General features: G+C 46.1%; 1 protein-coding gene across 3 annotated transcripts in view; it reads right to left on the bottom strand.

Moving 5' to 3' along the window:
• Positions 1-14,441, bottom strand: part of HTT (huntingtin) — a 138,802-nt gene that overhangs the window by 76,223 nt on the left and 48,138 nt on the right. For all 3 annotated transcript variants that reach the window (XM_044267886.1, XM_044267885.1, XM_044267884.1), the window contains 12 exons: positions 13,301-13,424; positions 12,901-13,019; positions 11,025-11,136; positions 10,654-10,791; positions 9,644-9,802; positions 9,457-9,554; positions 8,248-8,387; positions 7,203-7,266; positions 6,853-6,953; positions 3,676-3,822; positions 1,839-1,959; positions 370-446 (listed from right to left, as the gene is read on the bottom strand). In XM_044267886.1, coding sequence (XP_044123821.1) covers positions 370-446; positions 1,839-1,959; positions 3,676-3,822; positions 6,853-6,953; positions 7,203-7,266; positions 8,248-8,387; positions 9,457-9,554; positions 9,644-9,802; positions 10,654-10,791; positions 11,025-11,136; positions 12,901-13,019; positions 13,301-13,424 — 1,400 coding nt within the window. The remainder of the gene's footprint in view (positions 1-369; positions 447-1,838; positions 1,960-3,675; positions 3,823-6,852; positions 6,954-7,202; positions 7,267-8,247; positions 8,388-9,456; positions 9,555-9,643; positions 9,803-10,653; positions 10,792-11,024; positions 11,137-12,900; positions 13,020-13,300; positions 13,425-14,441) is intronic.

A 14,441-nucleotide genomic window follows, 5' to 3' on the forward strand; every position in this document is an offset into this window, starting at 1 on the left:
CCTCTCTGCCTACCTGTGATCTCTGTCAAATAAATAAATAAAATCTTTAAAGAAAAAACAAAAAAAAGGAAACATCTTGCCAGCATATGTAAATTCTCCAAAATGAACCTACAAATGACACCCTGAAACCCTCCAAGGCACTGAAGAGTGAGCATCTGACACCCATGAGAATCCCAGCAAATCTAGACTTCCCGAGAGCTTTATCCCTAGTTTCCCATACAGCTAACAGGGCAAAAGCAAGGATTCCACTGGGTGCTTTTTTCCAAAAGGTCACACTGATAAAAGATTTAAGAAAGAAAACAGGGGATTCCAACTATAATGTCTGTATCACCCGAGTATAGATAACAATATGCTGAGAAAAATACATACCCACAATGCCAACCTAAACTCCAAATGCAGACAGGAAAGGCTGTTGAAAGGAGACACAGAGCTTCGCAGCACCCAAACTATAAAGGAGAAAAGGACAATAATATCACACCCATGCACACAAAGCATTTATTAAATTGAACATTTCATCCTTCATAAAAAGTACAATAAACACATAAATGAGGTCTGTGTCTGACAGTATCTGTCCTACCCTGGTATCAATTCATCCTTCCAAGACAGAGTGGGACACTCAGAACACAGGCTCTAAGGAGGGCCCATAGTGTGCCATGAAGATAGGCCCGCAGTGGGCACAACCCTTCTGCGCAAAATGGCAATGGTCCGGCATCCCCTCCCTGCCTTAGTGCCCTTCCTCCCCGCCCCTGCTCTGCTCCCGCACCCAAGCTCACTGACATCCATCTCCTGACCTGACTGCAAGGACCACAAGGGCAGAGGCCCTCATGTGTTTACATCCCAAGCCTAAAACAGTGCCCACCACATGAAGCCACAATAGATACAGTAAGTGAAGTTTATGATATTTTAAACAAATCAAAGAAAGACCAAACCAGAGGCGCCAAATAATATTTAGGTTTAAAAGGCACTTATGTACTTAAGAGGATAGCCCAATCCTAATTGTTGGCATTTTCTACAACAGGCAAACATTTCTTCCATCACATAAAATGATAAGGTTTAACCTAGTGATCCGCAAATTAACACTACTTTGTACAAAAGTCTCTATTTCTGACTATGAAAGTTACCCTTGTTCATTTTAGAAAATTTGTAAATATCTGAAAACTATAAAGAAGGAAACAAAGATCTCAATCCGAAAACTGGCCATTTTTAGCCAGTCACTCTCCTAAGTATGTGAGGAGGGTACATGCGTGGCAGGGACTTCCGCACAGAGATGGGATTACACACAGGCACACTCCAACCCCACCGCCCTATAGCACTACACCGTCCCCGGAGCCCATGTCATCTACTGTGTAATAAATATGCTACCGTATGCAGAGTCTCATCAGTATCAGAACTTAATCATCGTGCATTCCTGGATATCACGGTCCTTTTCCAATGTCAGCATCACAGGAAATGACACAGGTGAGTACGTTATACAAACACCTTTGCTGGCATTTGTGATTTCTTCCCCTCAGGGACCATCACACATCACAGACTCAGTTATAGCAGAGGCATTCTGAACTTCTGATGCATTAACAACTCTGATCATGGTAGTTTTTATTCTCACGTTTATGTCCTCCTGCACTGGTTGAGGTTTTTTTTACAAAGAGCACTATTACTTTAATAACCAGGAAAAAAAATAGTATACTTCTCCATTAGAATACACCAAGATTCTGCTCCAAGAAGCACCAGTTCTTAGCGAACCCCAAAAATGCAAGCTCTCATGTAGCAGCTCACCGCGAAGAACCAACTGCCAGGACCACCCAGGGTCAACTTCGCCAAGGCCATCCAAGGAGACTTACGGTGAGTGCGCGCGTGGTCGACGTGACCAGTTCGCGGGAAACGGCCGCGATGACTCTGGAGAGGTTGTTTTCCACTGTGACGTCTGTCATGGTTGGCAGTAAGTTATAGCCTCTGTATATTCTAGCGAGAAAAACATAGAGACTTAAAATCTACTATTAAAGCTTACGATACTTCTAAAATTCAAAGGGCATTTCTAAGTTTGAGATTAAGACCTATGAGGCATCCTAGCAGTCTTGACTTTGATGTGAAAGACAGACACGAAGTGAACCTGGGCACTACAGTGGTCACAGGAAGTCCTCTCCAGGCCCTGGCCCACCCTGAACACACACGTCCCGGCACCCCCCCCCCCGCACTCCCCAGCGCTCCCCTACCACAGCCTCGCAGCCACCTCTCCACACGACCAAAGCACCCATCTTTCAAACTTTAAGTCAAAAACCTCCTTGAAGCTGGTCCTGATTCCCTGAAAGATGAAAGTGCCCTACCCCACATCACCCTCACGGCACACCCCAATGCCAGCCACTTGCTAAGGTCCCGCATGGACTCTGAGTCCCTGCCCTGGTTACCAGCGGCGCCTGAGCAGAACTAGTGCTGGAGTCACTTCTGAATCTCCAGGTATCCTCAGAACCCAACAATAAAACTCAGAAGACTTCTTTTCTTCCTGCATCAATTCTCAAACAGCGGGGCAGTTAAGGTGCCAACGGCATTGCATGCCTGGCCACGGAGCTTTCTATGCAAGAACCAGGACAACACTGCCCGAGGCCAGAGGCCAGCCTGCATGGAAAACTGGAGAGACTTTCAAAGCTGGAGCAAGGAACCAATTCTAACACGATGCTAGACTCATCTCTGCTGGCATTTCCTGAGATGATGCTCAGCAACAGCGACTTACCCTAAGCTTGTCCAACTCCGGGTGAGATCCTCTCATACTGCTTTCGCAATCTTAAAGAAATATTTAGCCCGAATCTTCTCAGTGAAAAGAAAAGGCCACTTCTTAGGTTTACATAAAGGGAATTCTCTGAGAAAATTATTTCCATGTTTTTTAAAAGCAACCTTTACGTGAGAAGAGATGACAGCTATGGAGGGAAGAACTTCCACATCTGATTGGCTGAGTTCCAAATCCGTAACAAAAGTAATCAAGCAAACATCTCAGACCTGATGTCCAAGCTTTTAAAAAAAATTCCTACTAATAGGAGAGCTACAAGTAAAACTCATTTTTAAAATAACATTTAAAACACAAGGAGTTAAACCTGCATAACAGTCTTTTATGATCACTTCTGCAGCCTTCTTCGCAAACTAAGATCCATAAGACTGACTGGTTCATTAAAGCATTTCTGGGCCAATGACTGCACAGTGCGTGCGCTGGTACAAGAGCTGAAGAGAGCGGGCTGTGTGCGCCCATGGCAGCAGCCACTAAAAGCATCTCCCGGCCAATGTGAACAGGAGTAACTGCAGCGATCCACACTAGTGGATAGTCCTAAATAACACAGCCCAGGCCCCTGAAAGTTGAGGAGATGACAACCTCACCATACTATTCACCGGCAACACAAATGAAGCGAAAAAGTTACTGGACAGGTTTCTAGAAAAGACACAGCCTAAGCATCACACACAAAAATACACTTTGAGAACTCGTCTGGTAGTGAGTGGACTGGAAGATTCATGAAGTCTTGCTGTGACTATGCCAGAGCTTCCTAAATGAAGACAGGCGGCAAATCTCAGAAAGGACGGACACCCTACCAAAGGGGACCACCTACGCAAACACCCTCACCTGACTCTTCCTCTCTGGAAAGCACGATGCATCAAGAAAGCCCCCCATGACATCCCCGCACGCAGCGCGCGTACCTGGTGATGGTGCTGACAGAGAAGTGAGATGGAGGCTGAGTCTCGTGCATGAGGAGCTTCAGGTAAACACTGCTTTGATCTCTCGCCACAGCCACGACGGGGTCGGCTTGTCCTTGGTCGCATTTATAGAACAGTTTCGGGACAAGCCTGAAACAGAAGTGGAGTGCATTCACTGACAGGGTCTGAGCCACACCTGCGCTGCACCACCCTCCTGTGTCGAGGTGGGGAGGCCTCAAACGCGGTCTAGCTGCAAACAGATGCTCCTGCCTTGGGGGGGTCCCCCAGCCCAGCAGAGGGGGCTGCCAGTCCCAGGACCAACTACCCACGCACCAGTCACGCCACCTCTGCCATAATCAGGTGCTGCACTTCTTCCTTTCTGCCTGCCGTACACTTTAGAAGCTTTCTCTACATACAATAAAAGGCTCAGATTTCAAGTTCTCCTTCTTGTCCTCTTCAGCAAGACAAACAGGTACGTGACTCCCCCATCCACGGAGAGTACCAAGCACAGAGCGGATCTGAACACCAGTGGCCGGCCCCTACTCGTTTCTGCAATTCTGCCTGCAAATCCATCCCACACACTCCCAGATGGCAAAGCTCCAGCAGAAGCCCCTCACAAATCTATACTCCATTCAAAAGCAGAATACTGGGGTGCCTGGGGGGCTCAGTCATTGGGCATCTGCCTTCGGCTCAGGTCATGATCTCAGGGTCCTAGGATCGAGCCCCGGGTTAGGCTCCCTGTTGAGCAGGAAGCCTGCTTCTCCCTCTGCCGCTCCCCCTGCTTGTGTTCCCTCTCCCGCTGCATCTCTCAAATGAACATATAGCATCTTTTAAAAAAAATTTTTTTAAATGCAGAATACAGGCAACATTTCCTAAGAGAACAGAAGGGCCCATTTCTGCAATCGGCAGTGTGTGTTCTGCAGAAGTGTGCTCATATGCTTTCGGACGGGGCTCATAACTCGTACAAACAATCAACTACCTACTCACATTGGTCTGCAAACCCCAGTATCTTTAATAAAATCTCTCTTTTGTGGCGACCTGGTCATAAGCATAACTTCTTAAGGTAAAGTAAATGGCTATCATTTGCAGAAAGAGGGAAAGGTTCAAAATCATTGTAGGCAAGTCACACTAATCCAGCTAAGTGCAAGAAAAAGTACACCTCACAAGTAATCAAAGAAATACGCAAATGACAACACTGAAAACAGAAAAGATACACATCAAAATGAAACCTTGGTTTTCAGTCATTTGATCACAGAGATTTTGATTTCCTATTTTATATTTTCCCTCAACTTTGTTAAGTAAACATGTATTACTTCAAAAAGATGAGGTATTTTTCAGGACACCTGGGTGGCTCAGTCAGTTAAGCATCTCTCTGCCTTCGGCTCAGGTCATGATCCCAGGGTCCTGGGATCAATTCCCACATCGAGCTCCCTGCTCGGTGAGCCTGCTTCTCCCTCTCTCTCTGCCTGCTGCTCCCCCTGCTGTACTCTCTCTATCAAATAAATAAATAAAATCTTTAAAAAAAAAAAAATACCAATTTCTGCTTCAACAACGGATACATACTTAACTTTTTTTTTTTTTTTATCTTTTTTTTGGTGAGAAGAATCGGGCACAATCATATTCTGGTCACTAAGAGACCAGTATGTTTCTGGAGAGCAATTTCACAGGAAGTACCAAAACCCATTAAAAAAATCCACTTCTAGGGGCACCTGGGTGGCTCAGTCGGTTAAAGTGGCTACCTTCAGCTCTGGTCATGATCCCAGGGGCCTGGGATCAAGCCCCATGTGGGGTTCCCCGCTCACAGGAGAACCTGCTTCTCCCTCTTCCTCTGCCTTCTGCTCTGCCTACTGTACTCTCTCACTCTGTTAAATAAATAAACAGAATCTTAAAAAAAAAAAAAAAAACCCACTTCTAGGTACCACCCCCAAAAATGAGAACATGTGTCCACACAATGTCTTGTGGGCAGATGTTCAGCCAGTACAATCCACAGTAGCCACAAAAGTGGAAGTAATATCAGCCATGCGGTGATGGGGTCATGGAAATGTTCTAAAACTGGGATTGTGGTGATGGTTACACAAATCTCTATGTTTACTACAAATCACTAAATCATACACTTAAAATGGGTGAATGTGAAGGGACACAAAATCATACTTCAGTAAAGCTATGAAAGATTAAAAACAAAACAAAACAAAAAAACCCACAACACCAGAAAGCTTGGCCTAGTAACTAAACTTCCAAGAATTAATTCTCAGAAAAAAATATATACATCAGCATTTGTGTATAACAATATTCACAAGCATTATTCATTGTATAAGTCATAGAAAACTTACTGTCCATCCAAATAATATTTACATAAAAGTTTATCACAACTACAGAATAAGACACTGGCCACTCACTATATTTCTTTTTCTGAAACAGTATGAGTGGCCTTCACCAATCTCACTCTGTAGGACATGTCATGTACTTCAGTGCAAACATACGAACATATCTGAATAGAGGGGGCGGCTCCAGATTATCACTGGCAGAGTCAGTTTTTTGTTTTTTGTTTTTTAGAAGAGTCTGATAGCAGGAAGATTACATAGTACATGAAAATGATCGGATCACTGAATTGCAAAATTGGTCCCAATTTTGTAGAAGAGACTCATGCACAGGCAATACTCAACACATTCACAGTGATTGTCTCCATAGGCAGAGCCAAAGGAGATTTCTATGTTCTTCTTTGTGCTCTTCCCTACATTCCAAACTTCTCACAATGAAAGCACATCACTTTTGGAGGCTAGCCCTGTTTTCACCCTCACTTTATTTATTATTTTTTTAAGATTTTATTTATTTATTTGACAGAGAGAGAGATCACAGGTAGGCAGAGAGTCAGGCAGAGAGAGAGAGAGAGAAGCAGGCTCCCCGCTGAGCAGGGATGCTGAGGCAGATGTGGGGCTCGATCCCAGGACCCCGAGACCACAACCTGAGCCGAAGGCAGTGGCTTAATCCACTGAGCCACCCAGGCGCCCCTCACCCTCACTTTAGACTCCTGGTCTTTTCTGATGCTTTCAGAGGAGCTGAAAGTGAGCGTCCAGGATCCGGGAATGCTGACCTACTCTCAGATAACCAAGCTCTCCTCCGCCTACCACTTTGCACTTCCACCACGAAAGTGAGCAAAGAGAGAAAACGGGTGGTAGATACCTTATTAAGGCCGCTGCGGCAACATGCCGCACCCTGGGGTCCTCGTCCCCGAGCAGATAGATGACCACATCATGGAGCACTCGTTCTTGCAGTTTTAAAAGCTTCAGAGAGAAGGAAACAAAAACAGATACAACATCTATCTTTAAGCCCATTTCACGTAAGATACTTTGGAAGGCCCCTGAGGGAATGCTCACAACCACTAGTCTTAAATTCACACACACAAGCATGACTGTCACAACCTGAATCGCAGGGTCAGTCTAGAACAGAGCACGCTCAGAGAAGACCCACACCCCTGGGAAGGCACGACTCCTGGAAGCTACGACATGGCCTCACAAAAATGAACTGCTTACCCCTGTGTAATGATGGGTCCCTCTGTGCAGGTTTTCTGCTTTTGCCTCCAAAAAGCTCACCAACCTAACAAAAGAACATTTTTAACATGAAACAATTTAGTGACTCCATGGACACCAACTGTCCACCTGCACAACCCTGACACGCAGGACACAGAGGGCGGCTCGGAGGGGGCTGGTCCTGCCGCCCAGAAGACCAGAGAGGGAGCACAATCTCAGACCCATGGAAGGACCAAGGTTTTTAAGTAAATGGACTTCATATTCCTCTCCTCGTTTCAGACTTAGTGAACTGTTTTCTTCAAAATAAAAACTAATAATCTCATACTGTGAGAGACTCCAAGGGGCCTTAGAGTGAGCTCAGCCACCAGGGGAGGGGCCTGCTGACTCCGGGGAGGAGCTGCACAGCCTCTGGCAGGTTCCTTGCCCCTGGCCCAGGGTCCCTCCCAGCAGCCAAAGCTGAGAGCAACCTCTCATTCAGAGAGACATGCTGAGAGAGAAAGAAACTACCCACTAGCCACTCAGGGGCACTAGCCCTGAGCCTGGCACACAGCAAGCACATTGTAACAGCTGCGTGGAAAACACCCAAACGCCTGGATAATAGAAGAAATTTCCCCTCCCGAAAGACATCTTAAGCCAAACTTGTTCTTAGAAAATGCAAAAGGTATCACGTTATTTTTTAATTGCAACAAAGTACAGATGAGCTGTGTGACCTAAGTTTGGTATAATGAGGATGTTCCTTTTGTCCACATGAGCAAGAGTGATGGCAGTCTGGGTACAGCTCTCCTGTACCCTCCATCCACACCGCTCAGGTGACTGAGACCACCAGAAAGACCTAATCCTCCACCAGTATTGTAAAAACCCAAGCACAAAGCAAGCTGAGGAGGAAAGCAGCATCAGCTCTCCATGCCACCCAGACTCCCAACTCACAGGTGACTTGACGACCATCATGAATGAACACCTGAAGCAATGACCCAGGCCTCTCAGTTCCTGGCCTGAACTCCCGAGCAGCTTTGGTTTACAGACCTAAGGAACCTGATTCATCACTCACCTAAAGTCAATCTCTGCTAGAGTCTCCAGAAGCTCCGTCCTCACCAGCCAGTAGGAGCTGTCCCTCAGGGTCAGCAAGTCGGTGACCAGTTGCAGCCCCAGTTCGCTGTGGCTGCTGCTGCAAAGACTCGTGAGACAGTGCTGGAATACAAGGTCGCCATGTGATGGGGTCAGGCTCAGCGCCGCCACTGCCTCCTGATGGTTCCGACAGCATAAGCATGCAGCGCGTTCCCATTTCCTCCTCCTCTCACCGTGGCAGGGACGCTGAACTTTCCCCACGTCCCTCAGAAATGTCCTTAACTCCAGTTTAGCAATAAACATGTCCCTTCCCCATCACCGTATGTCCTCCTTCCTCCCACTGCTGTCTTAGTCAAGGCCTCTACTCCCAGACACCAATTTTGTGACCACAGAGCAGGGGTAAACCTGTTCTAAAACAAGCCTCAGCAAAGGGGAGCAGGGCCCTTTGCTAAGCAGCCCTGTACTCCACCCCCCCACCCCCCACCCCCCACTGCGGTACAGCCCCTCTGGCTGCGCCCTCCTCACCCCTCAGGGCACACAGCGGATGGGAGTGTACTCAAGGTCAGAGACCTGCTGTGCTCCCCCAGACAAAGAGCAACTGAAACCTGACAATCATCTGGAATTAAGGAACACTTCCTGCCATGACATTCTGAAAAGGGAAGGTATCCTATTCATGTGACAACTGTTCAGGGTTTTCCTTTGATCTTTACTAGTTAACCATTAGTGTTGGTGACTGGCCAGCTGTGGTTCACAGACCAGCTGATCTTAAAAAGGTCTAGCACGCCACCGCGTCCAGACCCGGTGTGCTGCAGGGACACGGCACAGAGCTCACTGAACAACGTCGCAGCCCCCCGGCCCCCAACTCAGCACCCTGTGGGCCCGAGAGTGCCGGTGGGATTTAATTCAACAGGTTTTACCCTCCATGTTGGCCAAGTGTATGTCTAAATAGACCCTTTACGAAAAGAAACATTTCGAACAAACACTTGGAGTACTGAAACTCCCACGACACCCTAGGAAACAAACCTGACCAGTGACACCTGCTTTCTACAGCGGCATGGTGGACACACACACGGCTGCTACTGTTTACAGCTTTGCAACGTCTATGACTATTTAGTATTAAGCCCGATTTTAGTTATAACAGTGGCAAAATCTGCTAATCAAAGAACTGACTTCCACAAAAGATGATGCTTACCCTCACAGCTGTACAAGCCAACTTGCAAGTCACAGAAGATTCATCCTTCAAAGTTTTCTGCAGCAAAGGAATGCAGTCCACCAGAGAAAATGTATTTCCTGACCAGAAGAGCAAATAGTAAGCACCTTTACATAAACTTGAACTTGGGCATTCTACCTAGAAAATGCACTGAAAACTCCACCATTACCTGTTAAGGCTCTGACGGTGCCCATCCAGTCCCCCACTTGGAAGCGGGACCTGCTGAGGATGGAGGAGATGAGGGTCCCACAGAGAACAGCCGTGGCTCCTCTGACCTGGGGGTCTCCGTGATCAATGTAGTTCAGGATGTCTGACACATACTGCTCCTCTGTAGAGATAAATTGCCCAGCCACTGTACAAGCCCCTACCATCAACTTTCTAACTCAGAACAAAAGCTTCATTCTCAGGAAAGAAGGAAAAAAAGAAAGGGGGGGGCAATCCAAATCTAGAAGAGACTTGAATATTAATATCCATGAGCAGTAAAAAAATACGGTGAGGTTTAAGGATTCTAGATTCATCACAGGTCTGCTATCACTTCAACACAACAGATGTTCTGGACTATAATTCCAGGTTGCCAACCAATAATAAAATTCCAAGATTTCACTTCCAAAAAAAAAAAATAAATAAAAAAGATTAGAGAAATTCAAACTAGTCCACACTTACCTAATATGAATGAATTCAAAAGCACAAGTGTGTCCCCTTGCCCAAGGAAAGGGGGAGAAGGCAGGAGGATAATTTTAGAAGTGTGGCTCCTCCCCCATCTACTCCACCATGAGAGTGGGTCCCAGAGCGTGTGCTACAGGAGCTGGATCTGCGGCTGCTCTGCTCGTCTCGGCTGCCACTTGTCTCTGAGTGTGAACATCTGGCATGGCTGAGTGTGACCCAAAGCAATTTTGATTATACACGATTTGTGCTTTTGGTAAAAATGCAGTATGTATGTAAAGTGGCTCTTATGTTCCCACTTATCTACTGTCTCGTCACGTGTGTTTAATTGAAACGCTGCATCGACAGGGAGTCCAAAAAGCACTATTTATGAGTTTTATATGGAGTTATAACACAGTTCAAAAATACCACTCAGAACACATATTACTCTAAACCACAACAGCCAAAAAAATGGTCTGAAGTAGTTTCCAAAGTACCGACTAAATGTGAGGGACAAGCCATGAACTTGTAACATACCAGGATGCTCCATGGTGTCAAGAGGCACTTTATAAAGTTTGCTGAAGAAGGACTCAGGATGAAGGGCCACAGCAGCTCCCACACAGCTGAGCGCCAGCGCCTTCACGCTGACCCTCACGTCCCTATCCGGAACCAACACTGCAAGGAAACCACTGAGATCACCTTCCAAGCAACCAACATTTAGTTTCCACAGAAACAAAACCCTGCTCCCCCAGCAACCCCTCCCTTCTCCCATCAGTCAGTGAAAGCCACCGTTCGGCCCAGACTCTACTCCCTCCCTCTGCTACAGCAACGAGGCGCAAATCAGCCACCGAGGTGACCTTGAGACATTAGTATTTCCTTCAGGTCTGTACCTGCCTTTCTATACTTACCATTTTTCTCCCCAGTCAGCAAAAATGAAGCAGACAGAAGGCGGACACAATGGACAAGAGGAACAGAATCATCATCGGTAGACTGCCCTATGTCACCTTTGATCCGGCAAGGCTACAACACAGAAAGCAACACTTGGTCTTGGGATCAAGGAATCAGCACATTCACTCACTAGTGTGTTCAACTAACAGGTCCAGAGCACCAATTGTGCCAGGTGCTGGGCACACAAAGATGCCCATCTTTGTCCTCACAGACCATGGTGGAGCCCAATCAGAGCGGTCAGAGGCAGCTGAGCCACAGGGTCACATGGGCGGTGGTAGCGATGAGCTCAAGGTGCAGAGAGGACATGCTGGAGAGAAGGCAGCTGGGAGCCGGCACTCAGGAGAGGTTGCTCAGCCAAGAACAGCACGAGCCACCATCTAGAGGACAAGGGGCAGCTACTCAGGCAGAGGCAAGAGCCCTGCGAATGCCCAGAGCTGAGAGGGGGCAGACCTGGCTGGAGCAGGACCTGGAGGAAGCACGGAGGCTGCAGGATGACTGGGCATCTACTGACGGACTAAGTTTGAAACTGTTCCCTGCCCTCAAGGAATTTAAAATTAACTGGGAAGATAAGCCACTTACAGGTAAAAAGGTAAGCAATTCAGGGATATTATACAAGCAATTCAGCAGATAAAGTCAACAACAACAACAAAACCCAAACCTGATTAAAAACAACTAAGGGCTTGAACAGACATTTCTCCATAGACAAAATACAATGGCCAGGAAGCATATGAAAAGATGTCCCACATCACTCATCATTAGGGAAACTCAAGTCAAAGCCACAGTGACATACAACCTCACTCCCAGTAGGATGGCTGCTCTCAAAAAAAGCCAGAAAATGACAAGCTTAGGTGAGGACCCACAAAAACCAGAACTCTGTGCGTGGCTGGTGGGAGCACAAACTGGTGTGGCCACTGTGGACAATGTGCGGAGGGTCCTCAAAAAAACCTAAAACTAGAACTACCAGAGGACTCTGAAATTCCACTTCTGGGTGTCTATCCCAAAGAACTTACAGCAGGGTCCTAAAGAGAAGCCTGCACCTCCAAGTTCACAGCAGCATCATTCACATCGACCAGAAGACAAGTAAACCCAAGGATACATCAACGGATGAACAGAACAAAATGGGGTCTGCACAGTGGAATATGCCTCAGTGTCAGAGAGGAAGGGAATCCTGACACATCCTACAATACAGATGAAGTCTGAGGACATTATACCCAGCTGACTTAAGCTAGTCACAAAAGAACAAATACCACATGGTTCCACCTGTAGGCACGTCCTACAGTCCAGGGAGACACAAAAGAGATGGTGGGAGCCAAAGGCTGGGGAGAGGGAGGAGGAATGGGGAGTTAGTGACGAATGGGGACAGAGTTTCAGTCTGGGGAGAGGGAAAAGAGTTCTGGAGATGGAGGGTGGTGACAGCACTTATGCCACCAGGGAGCGCTCTTTGCAACGGTCACTGGCAAACTTTATATGTATTTTACGTAAACAAACAAATGTATTATTCCACAAACAAAAACAAGACATGCTGCAAGACAAAGCACGACCATCAAATGATCGGCCCAAGAAATCAAGCGAGGTAGCAATCAGTGTAAGACAAATCTGTCTGGGAAGGACTCTCAGGAGGCAGAACTTGAGCCAGTTCTCAAGGATCTGGGTAGTATCCATAGAGGCAGAAAAGAGGAGCACACCTAGGAAGTGGTCACTACTTAAGGGGAAATAGGTGGGCAGAAGCTCAGAGATGGGAAAGATAGAAGTAAGGCACACGGACAAGAGCCAGAGTGATCCTAAACACTCACAGAAGCTAAGAATGCCAAGTGGTCTTCTGCCTAAACATCTCACCTTGTTTTCTTGATCTCCTGGTTCAGCAGCTTCATCTTTGGAGACAAATTTATCGATGCTGCTGTCAGAGGCCTGTCTGCTGTGGCCCATGCTTCTCAGTAAATGTGCTTGCTGAAGAGCTTCATAATCAGAGAAATTGAGATTGAGCGACAAGTTTCCAATAAAAAAACCCCAATATTCATATTTATGCAAAGTCCACATGAAAGTACAGGATTTAGATCAAGAACAAGGACAGTAATTCCTCAACTGACCTTCCTTATTTGCTATTTACAACTCAGAAAACAAAAATACTCCAAGATTTCTTCTTGGAAATCTTGACAACTAAAAATCTTGACATCTAACCCTGTGATGTCAGGGTTGAAGAAAATATTTCCACAGTGCACTGCTGAGGTCCACCTACCAACTGAAGAGCTCCGGAAAGCATCTGCATCTTCATCTGGAAGGACACCCGTGGCTTCCTCATCCTCGTCCGGTGGCTGTCCGATCTGCATCCCCGAATATTGGCTGTCAGCACCGTCTAACACCTGCACAGTACGAGAGGGGCTGGCGAGGGCTCTGAAGGTACATCACCAAGGGACAGGCTCTCCGACATGGAAAGGCAAAGGCAAAGGCAAAAATCACACGGACCACATCTCTCGTACTCACACAAAGGTCATTTCCTGAAATGTGCAGAGAGGTATGCGTGTCCATGATCAAGCTTCCTTGATCACACATTGCTACTACATTACAAAAAGCTTTATGACTATAAAAATGCCAAAGAAATTCCAACCTGAAATTTTCTCTTTGTGATATTAACAAAAAAAAACCTAAACAAAAATCTTTACCTTCACAAGCAAGTTTTATAAGAAGTCAACAATGAGAAAAATCTTTAGAGAAATACCTTCTTTTAGACAAATACCTAACACTACACTAGGTTAGCTTCTAAATTGCCAGGACTAAATCAACTAAGTTTTAGACACAGTGTATCATACACTTGGCTGTAAACCTGAATTATGATCCATATTGTGAAACTTTACACATTCACTTGAAATCTCATGTAATTTACCTGAAAAACTGAGTGACAGAACCTCAATACATTAGCAGGAACTGAAATAAACTCTGCATTATTTTTAAAAAGTCATTCCGAGTCCCTAGCTATACCACACGTTCAAAATCAACCAAGAAAGAAATGATTTACCTCCACTGTCCCAATTAGTTTACCAAAAAAACCTTACCTCAGTTAAAAAAAAATGTATTAAAATAAGAAATTTCACCATAATAAAAACAATACTTCTTGAATATTTTACTACACCCCAGGCAGAATCAAAAACCACTTTATACGCATCATCATAAGTCTTACAGTGCAAGTACTGTTACCCTCCATTTGCAGATAAGAAAACTGAGGCAAGAAGGATCACACATGGTCCAGGCTACACAGCTAAGAAACAGCCGAGCCGAAATTCTCATCCTGGTGGGCTCTTGGCAGCAGCCCCTTGGCCACCGCGCTGGACTGTCTCATGAGGAAATTCTCTGTACCTTCACTTGTTTCTTTTCCTCTATGG

The sequence above is a fragment of the Neovison vison genome, chromosome 11 (assembly GCF_020171115.1).
Source record: "Neovison vison isolate M4711 chromosome 11, ASM_NN_V1, whole genome shotgun sequence".
Lineage (NCBI taxonomy): Eukaryota > Metazoa > Chordata > Mammalia > Carnivora > Mustelidae > Neogale > Neogale vison.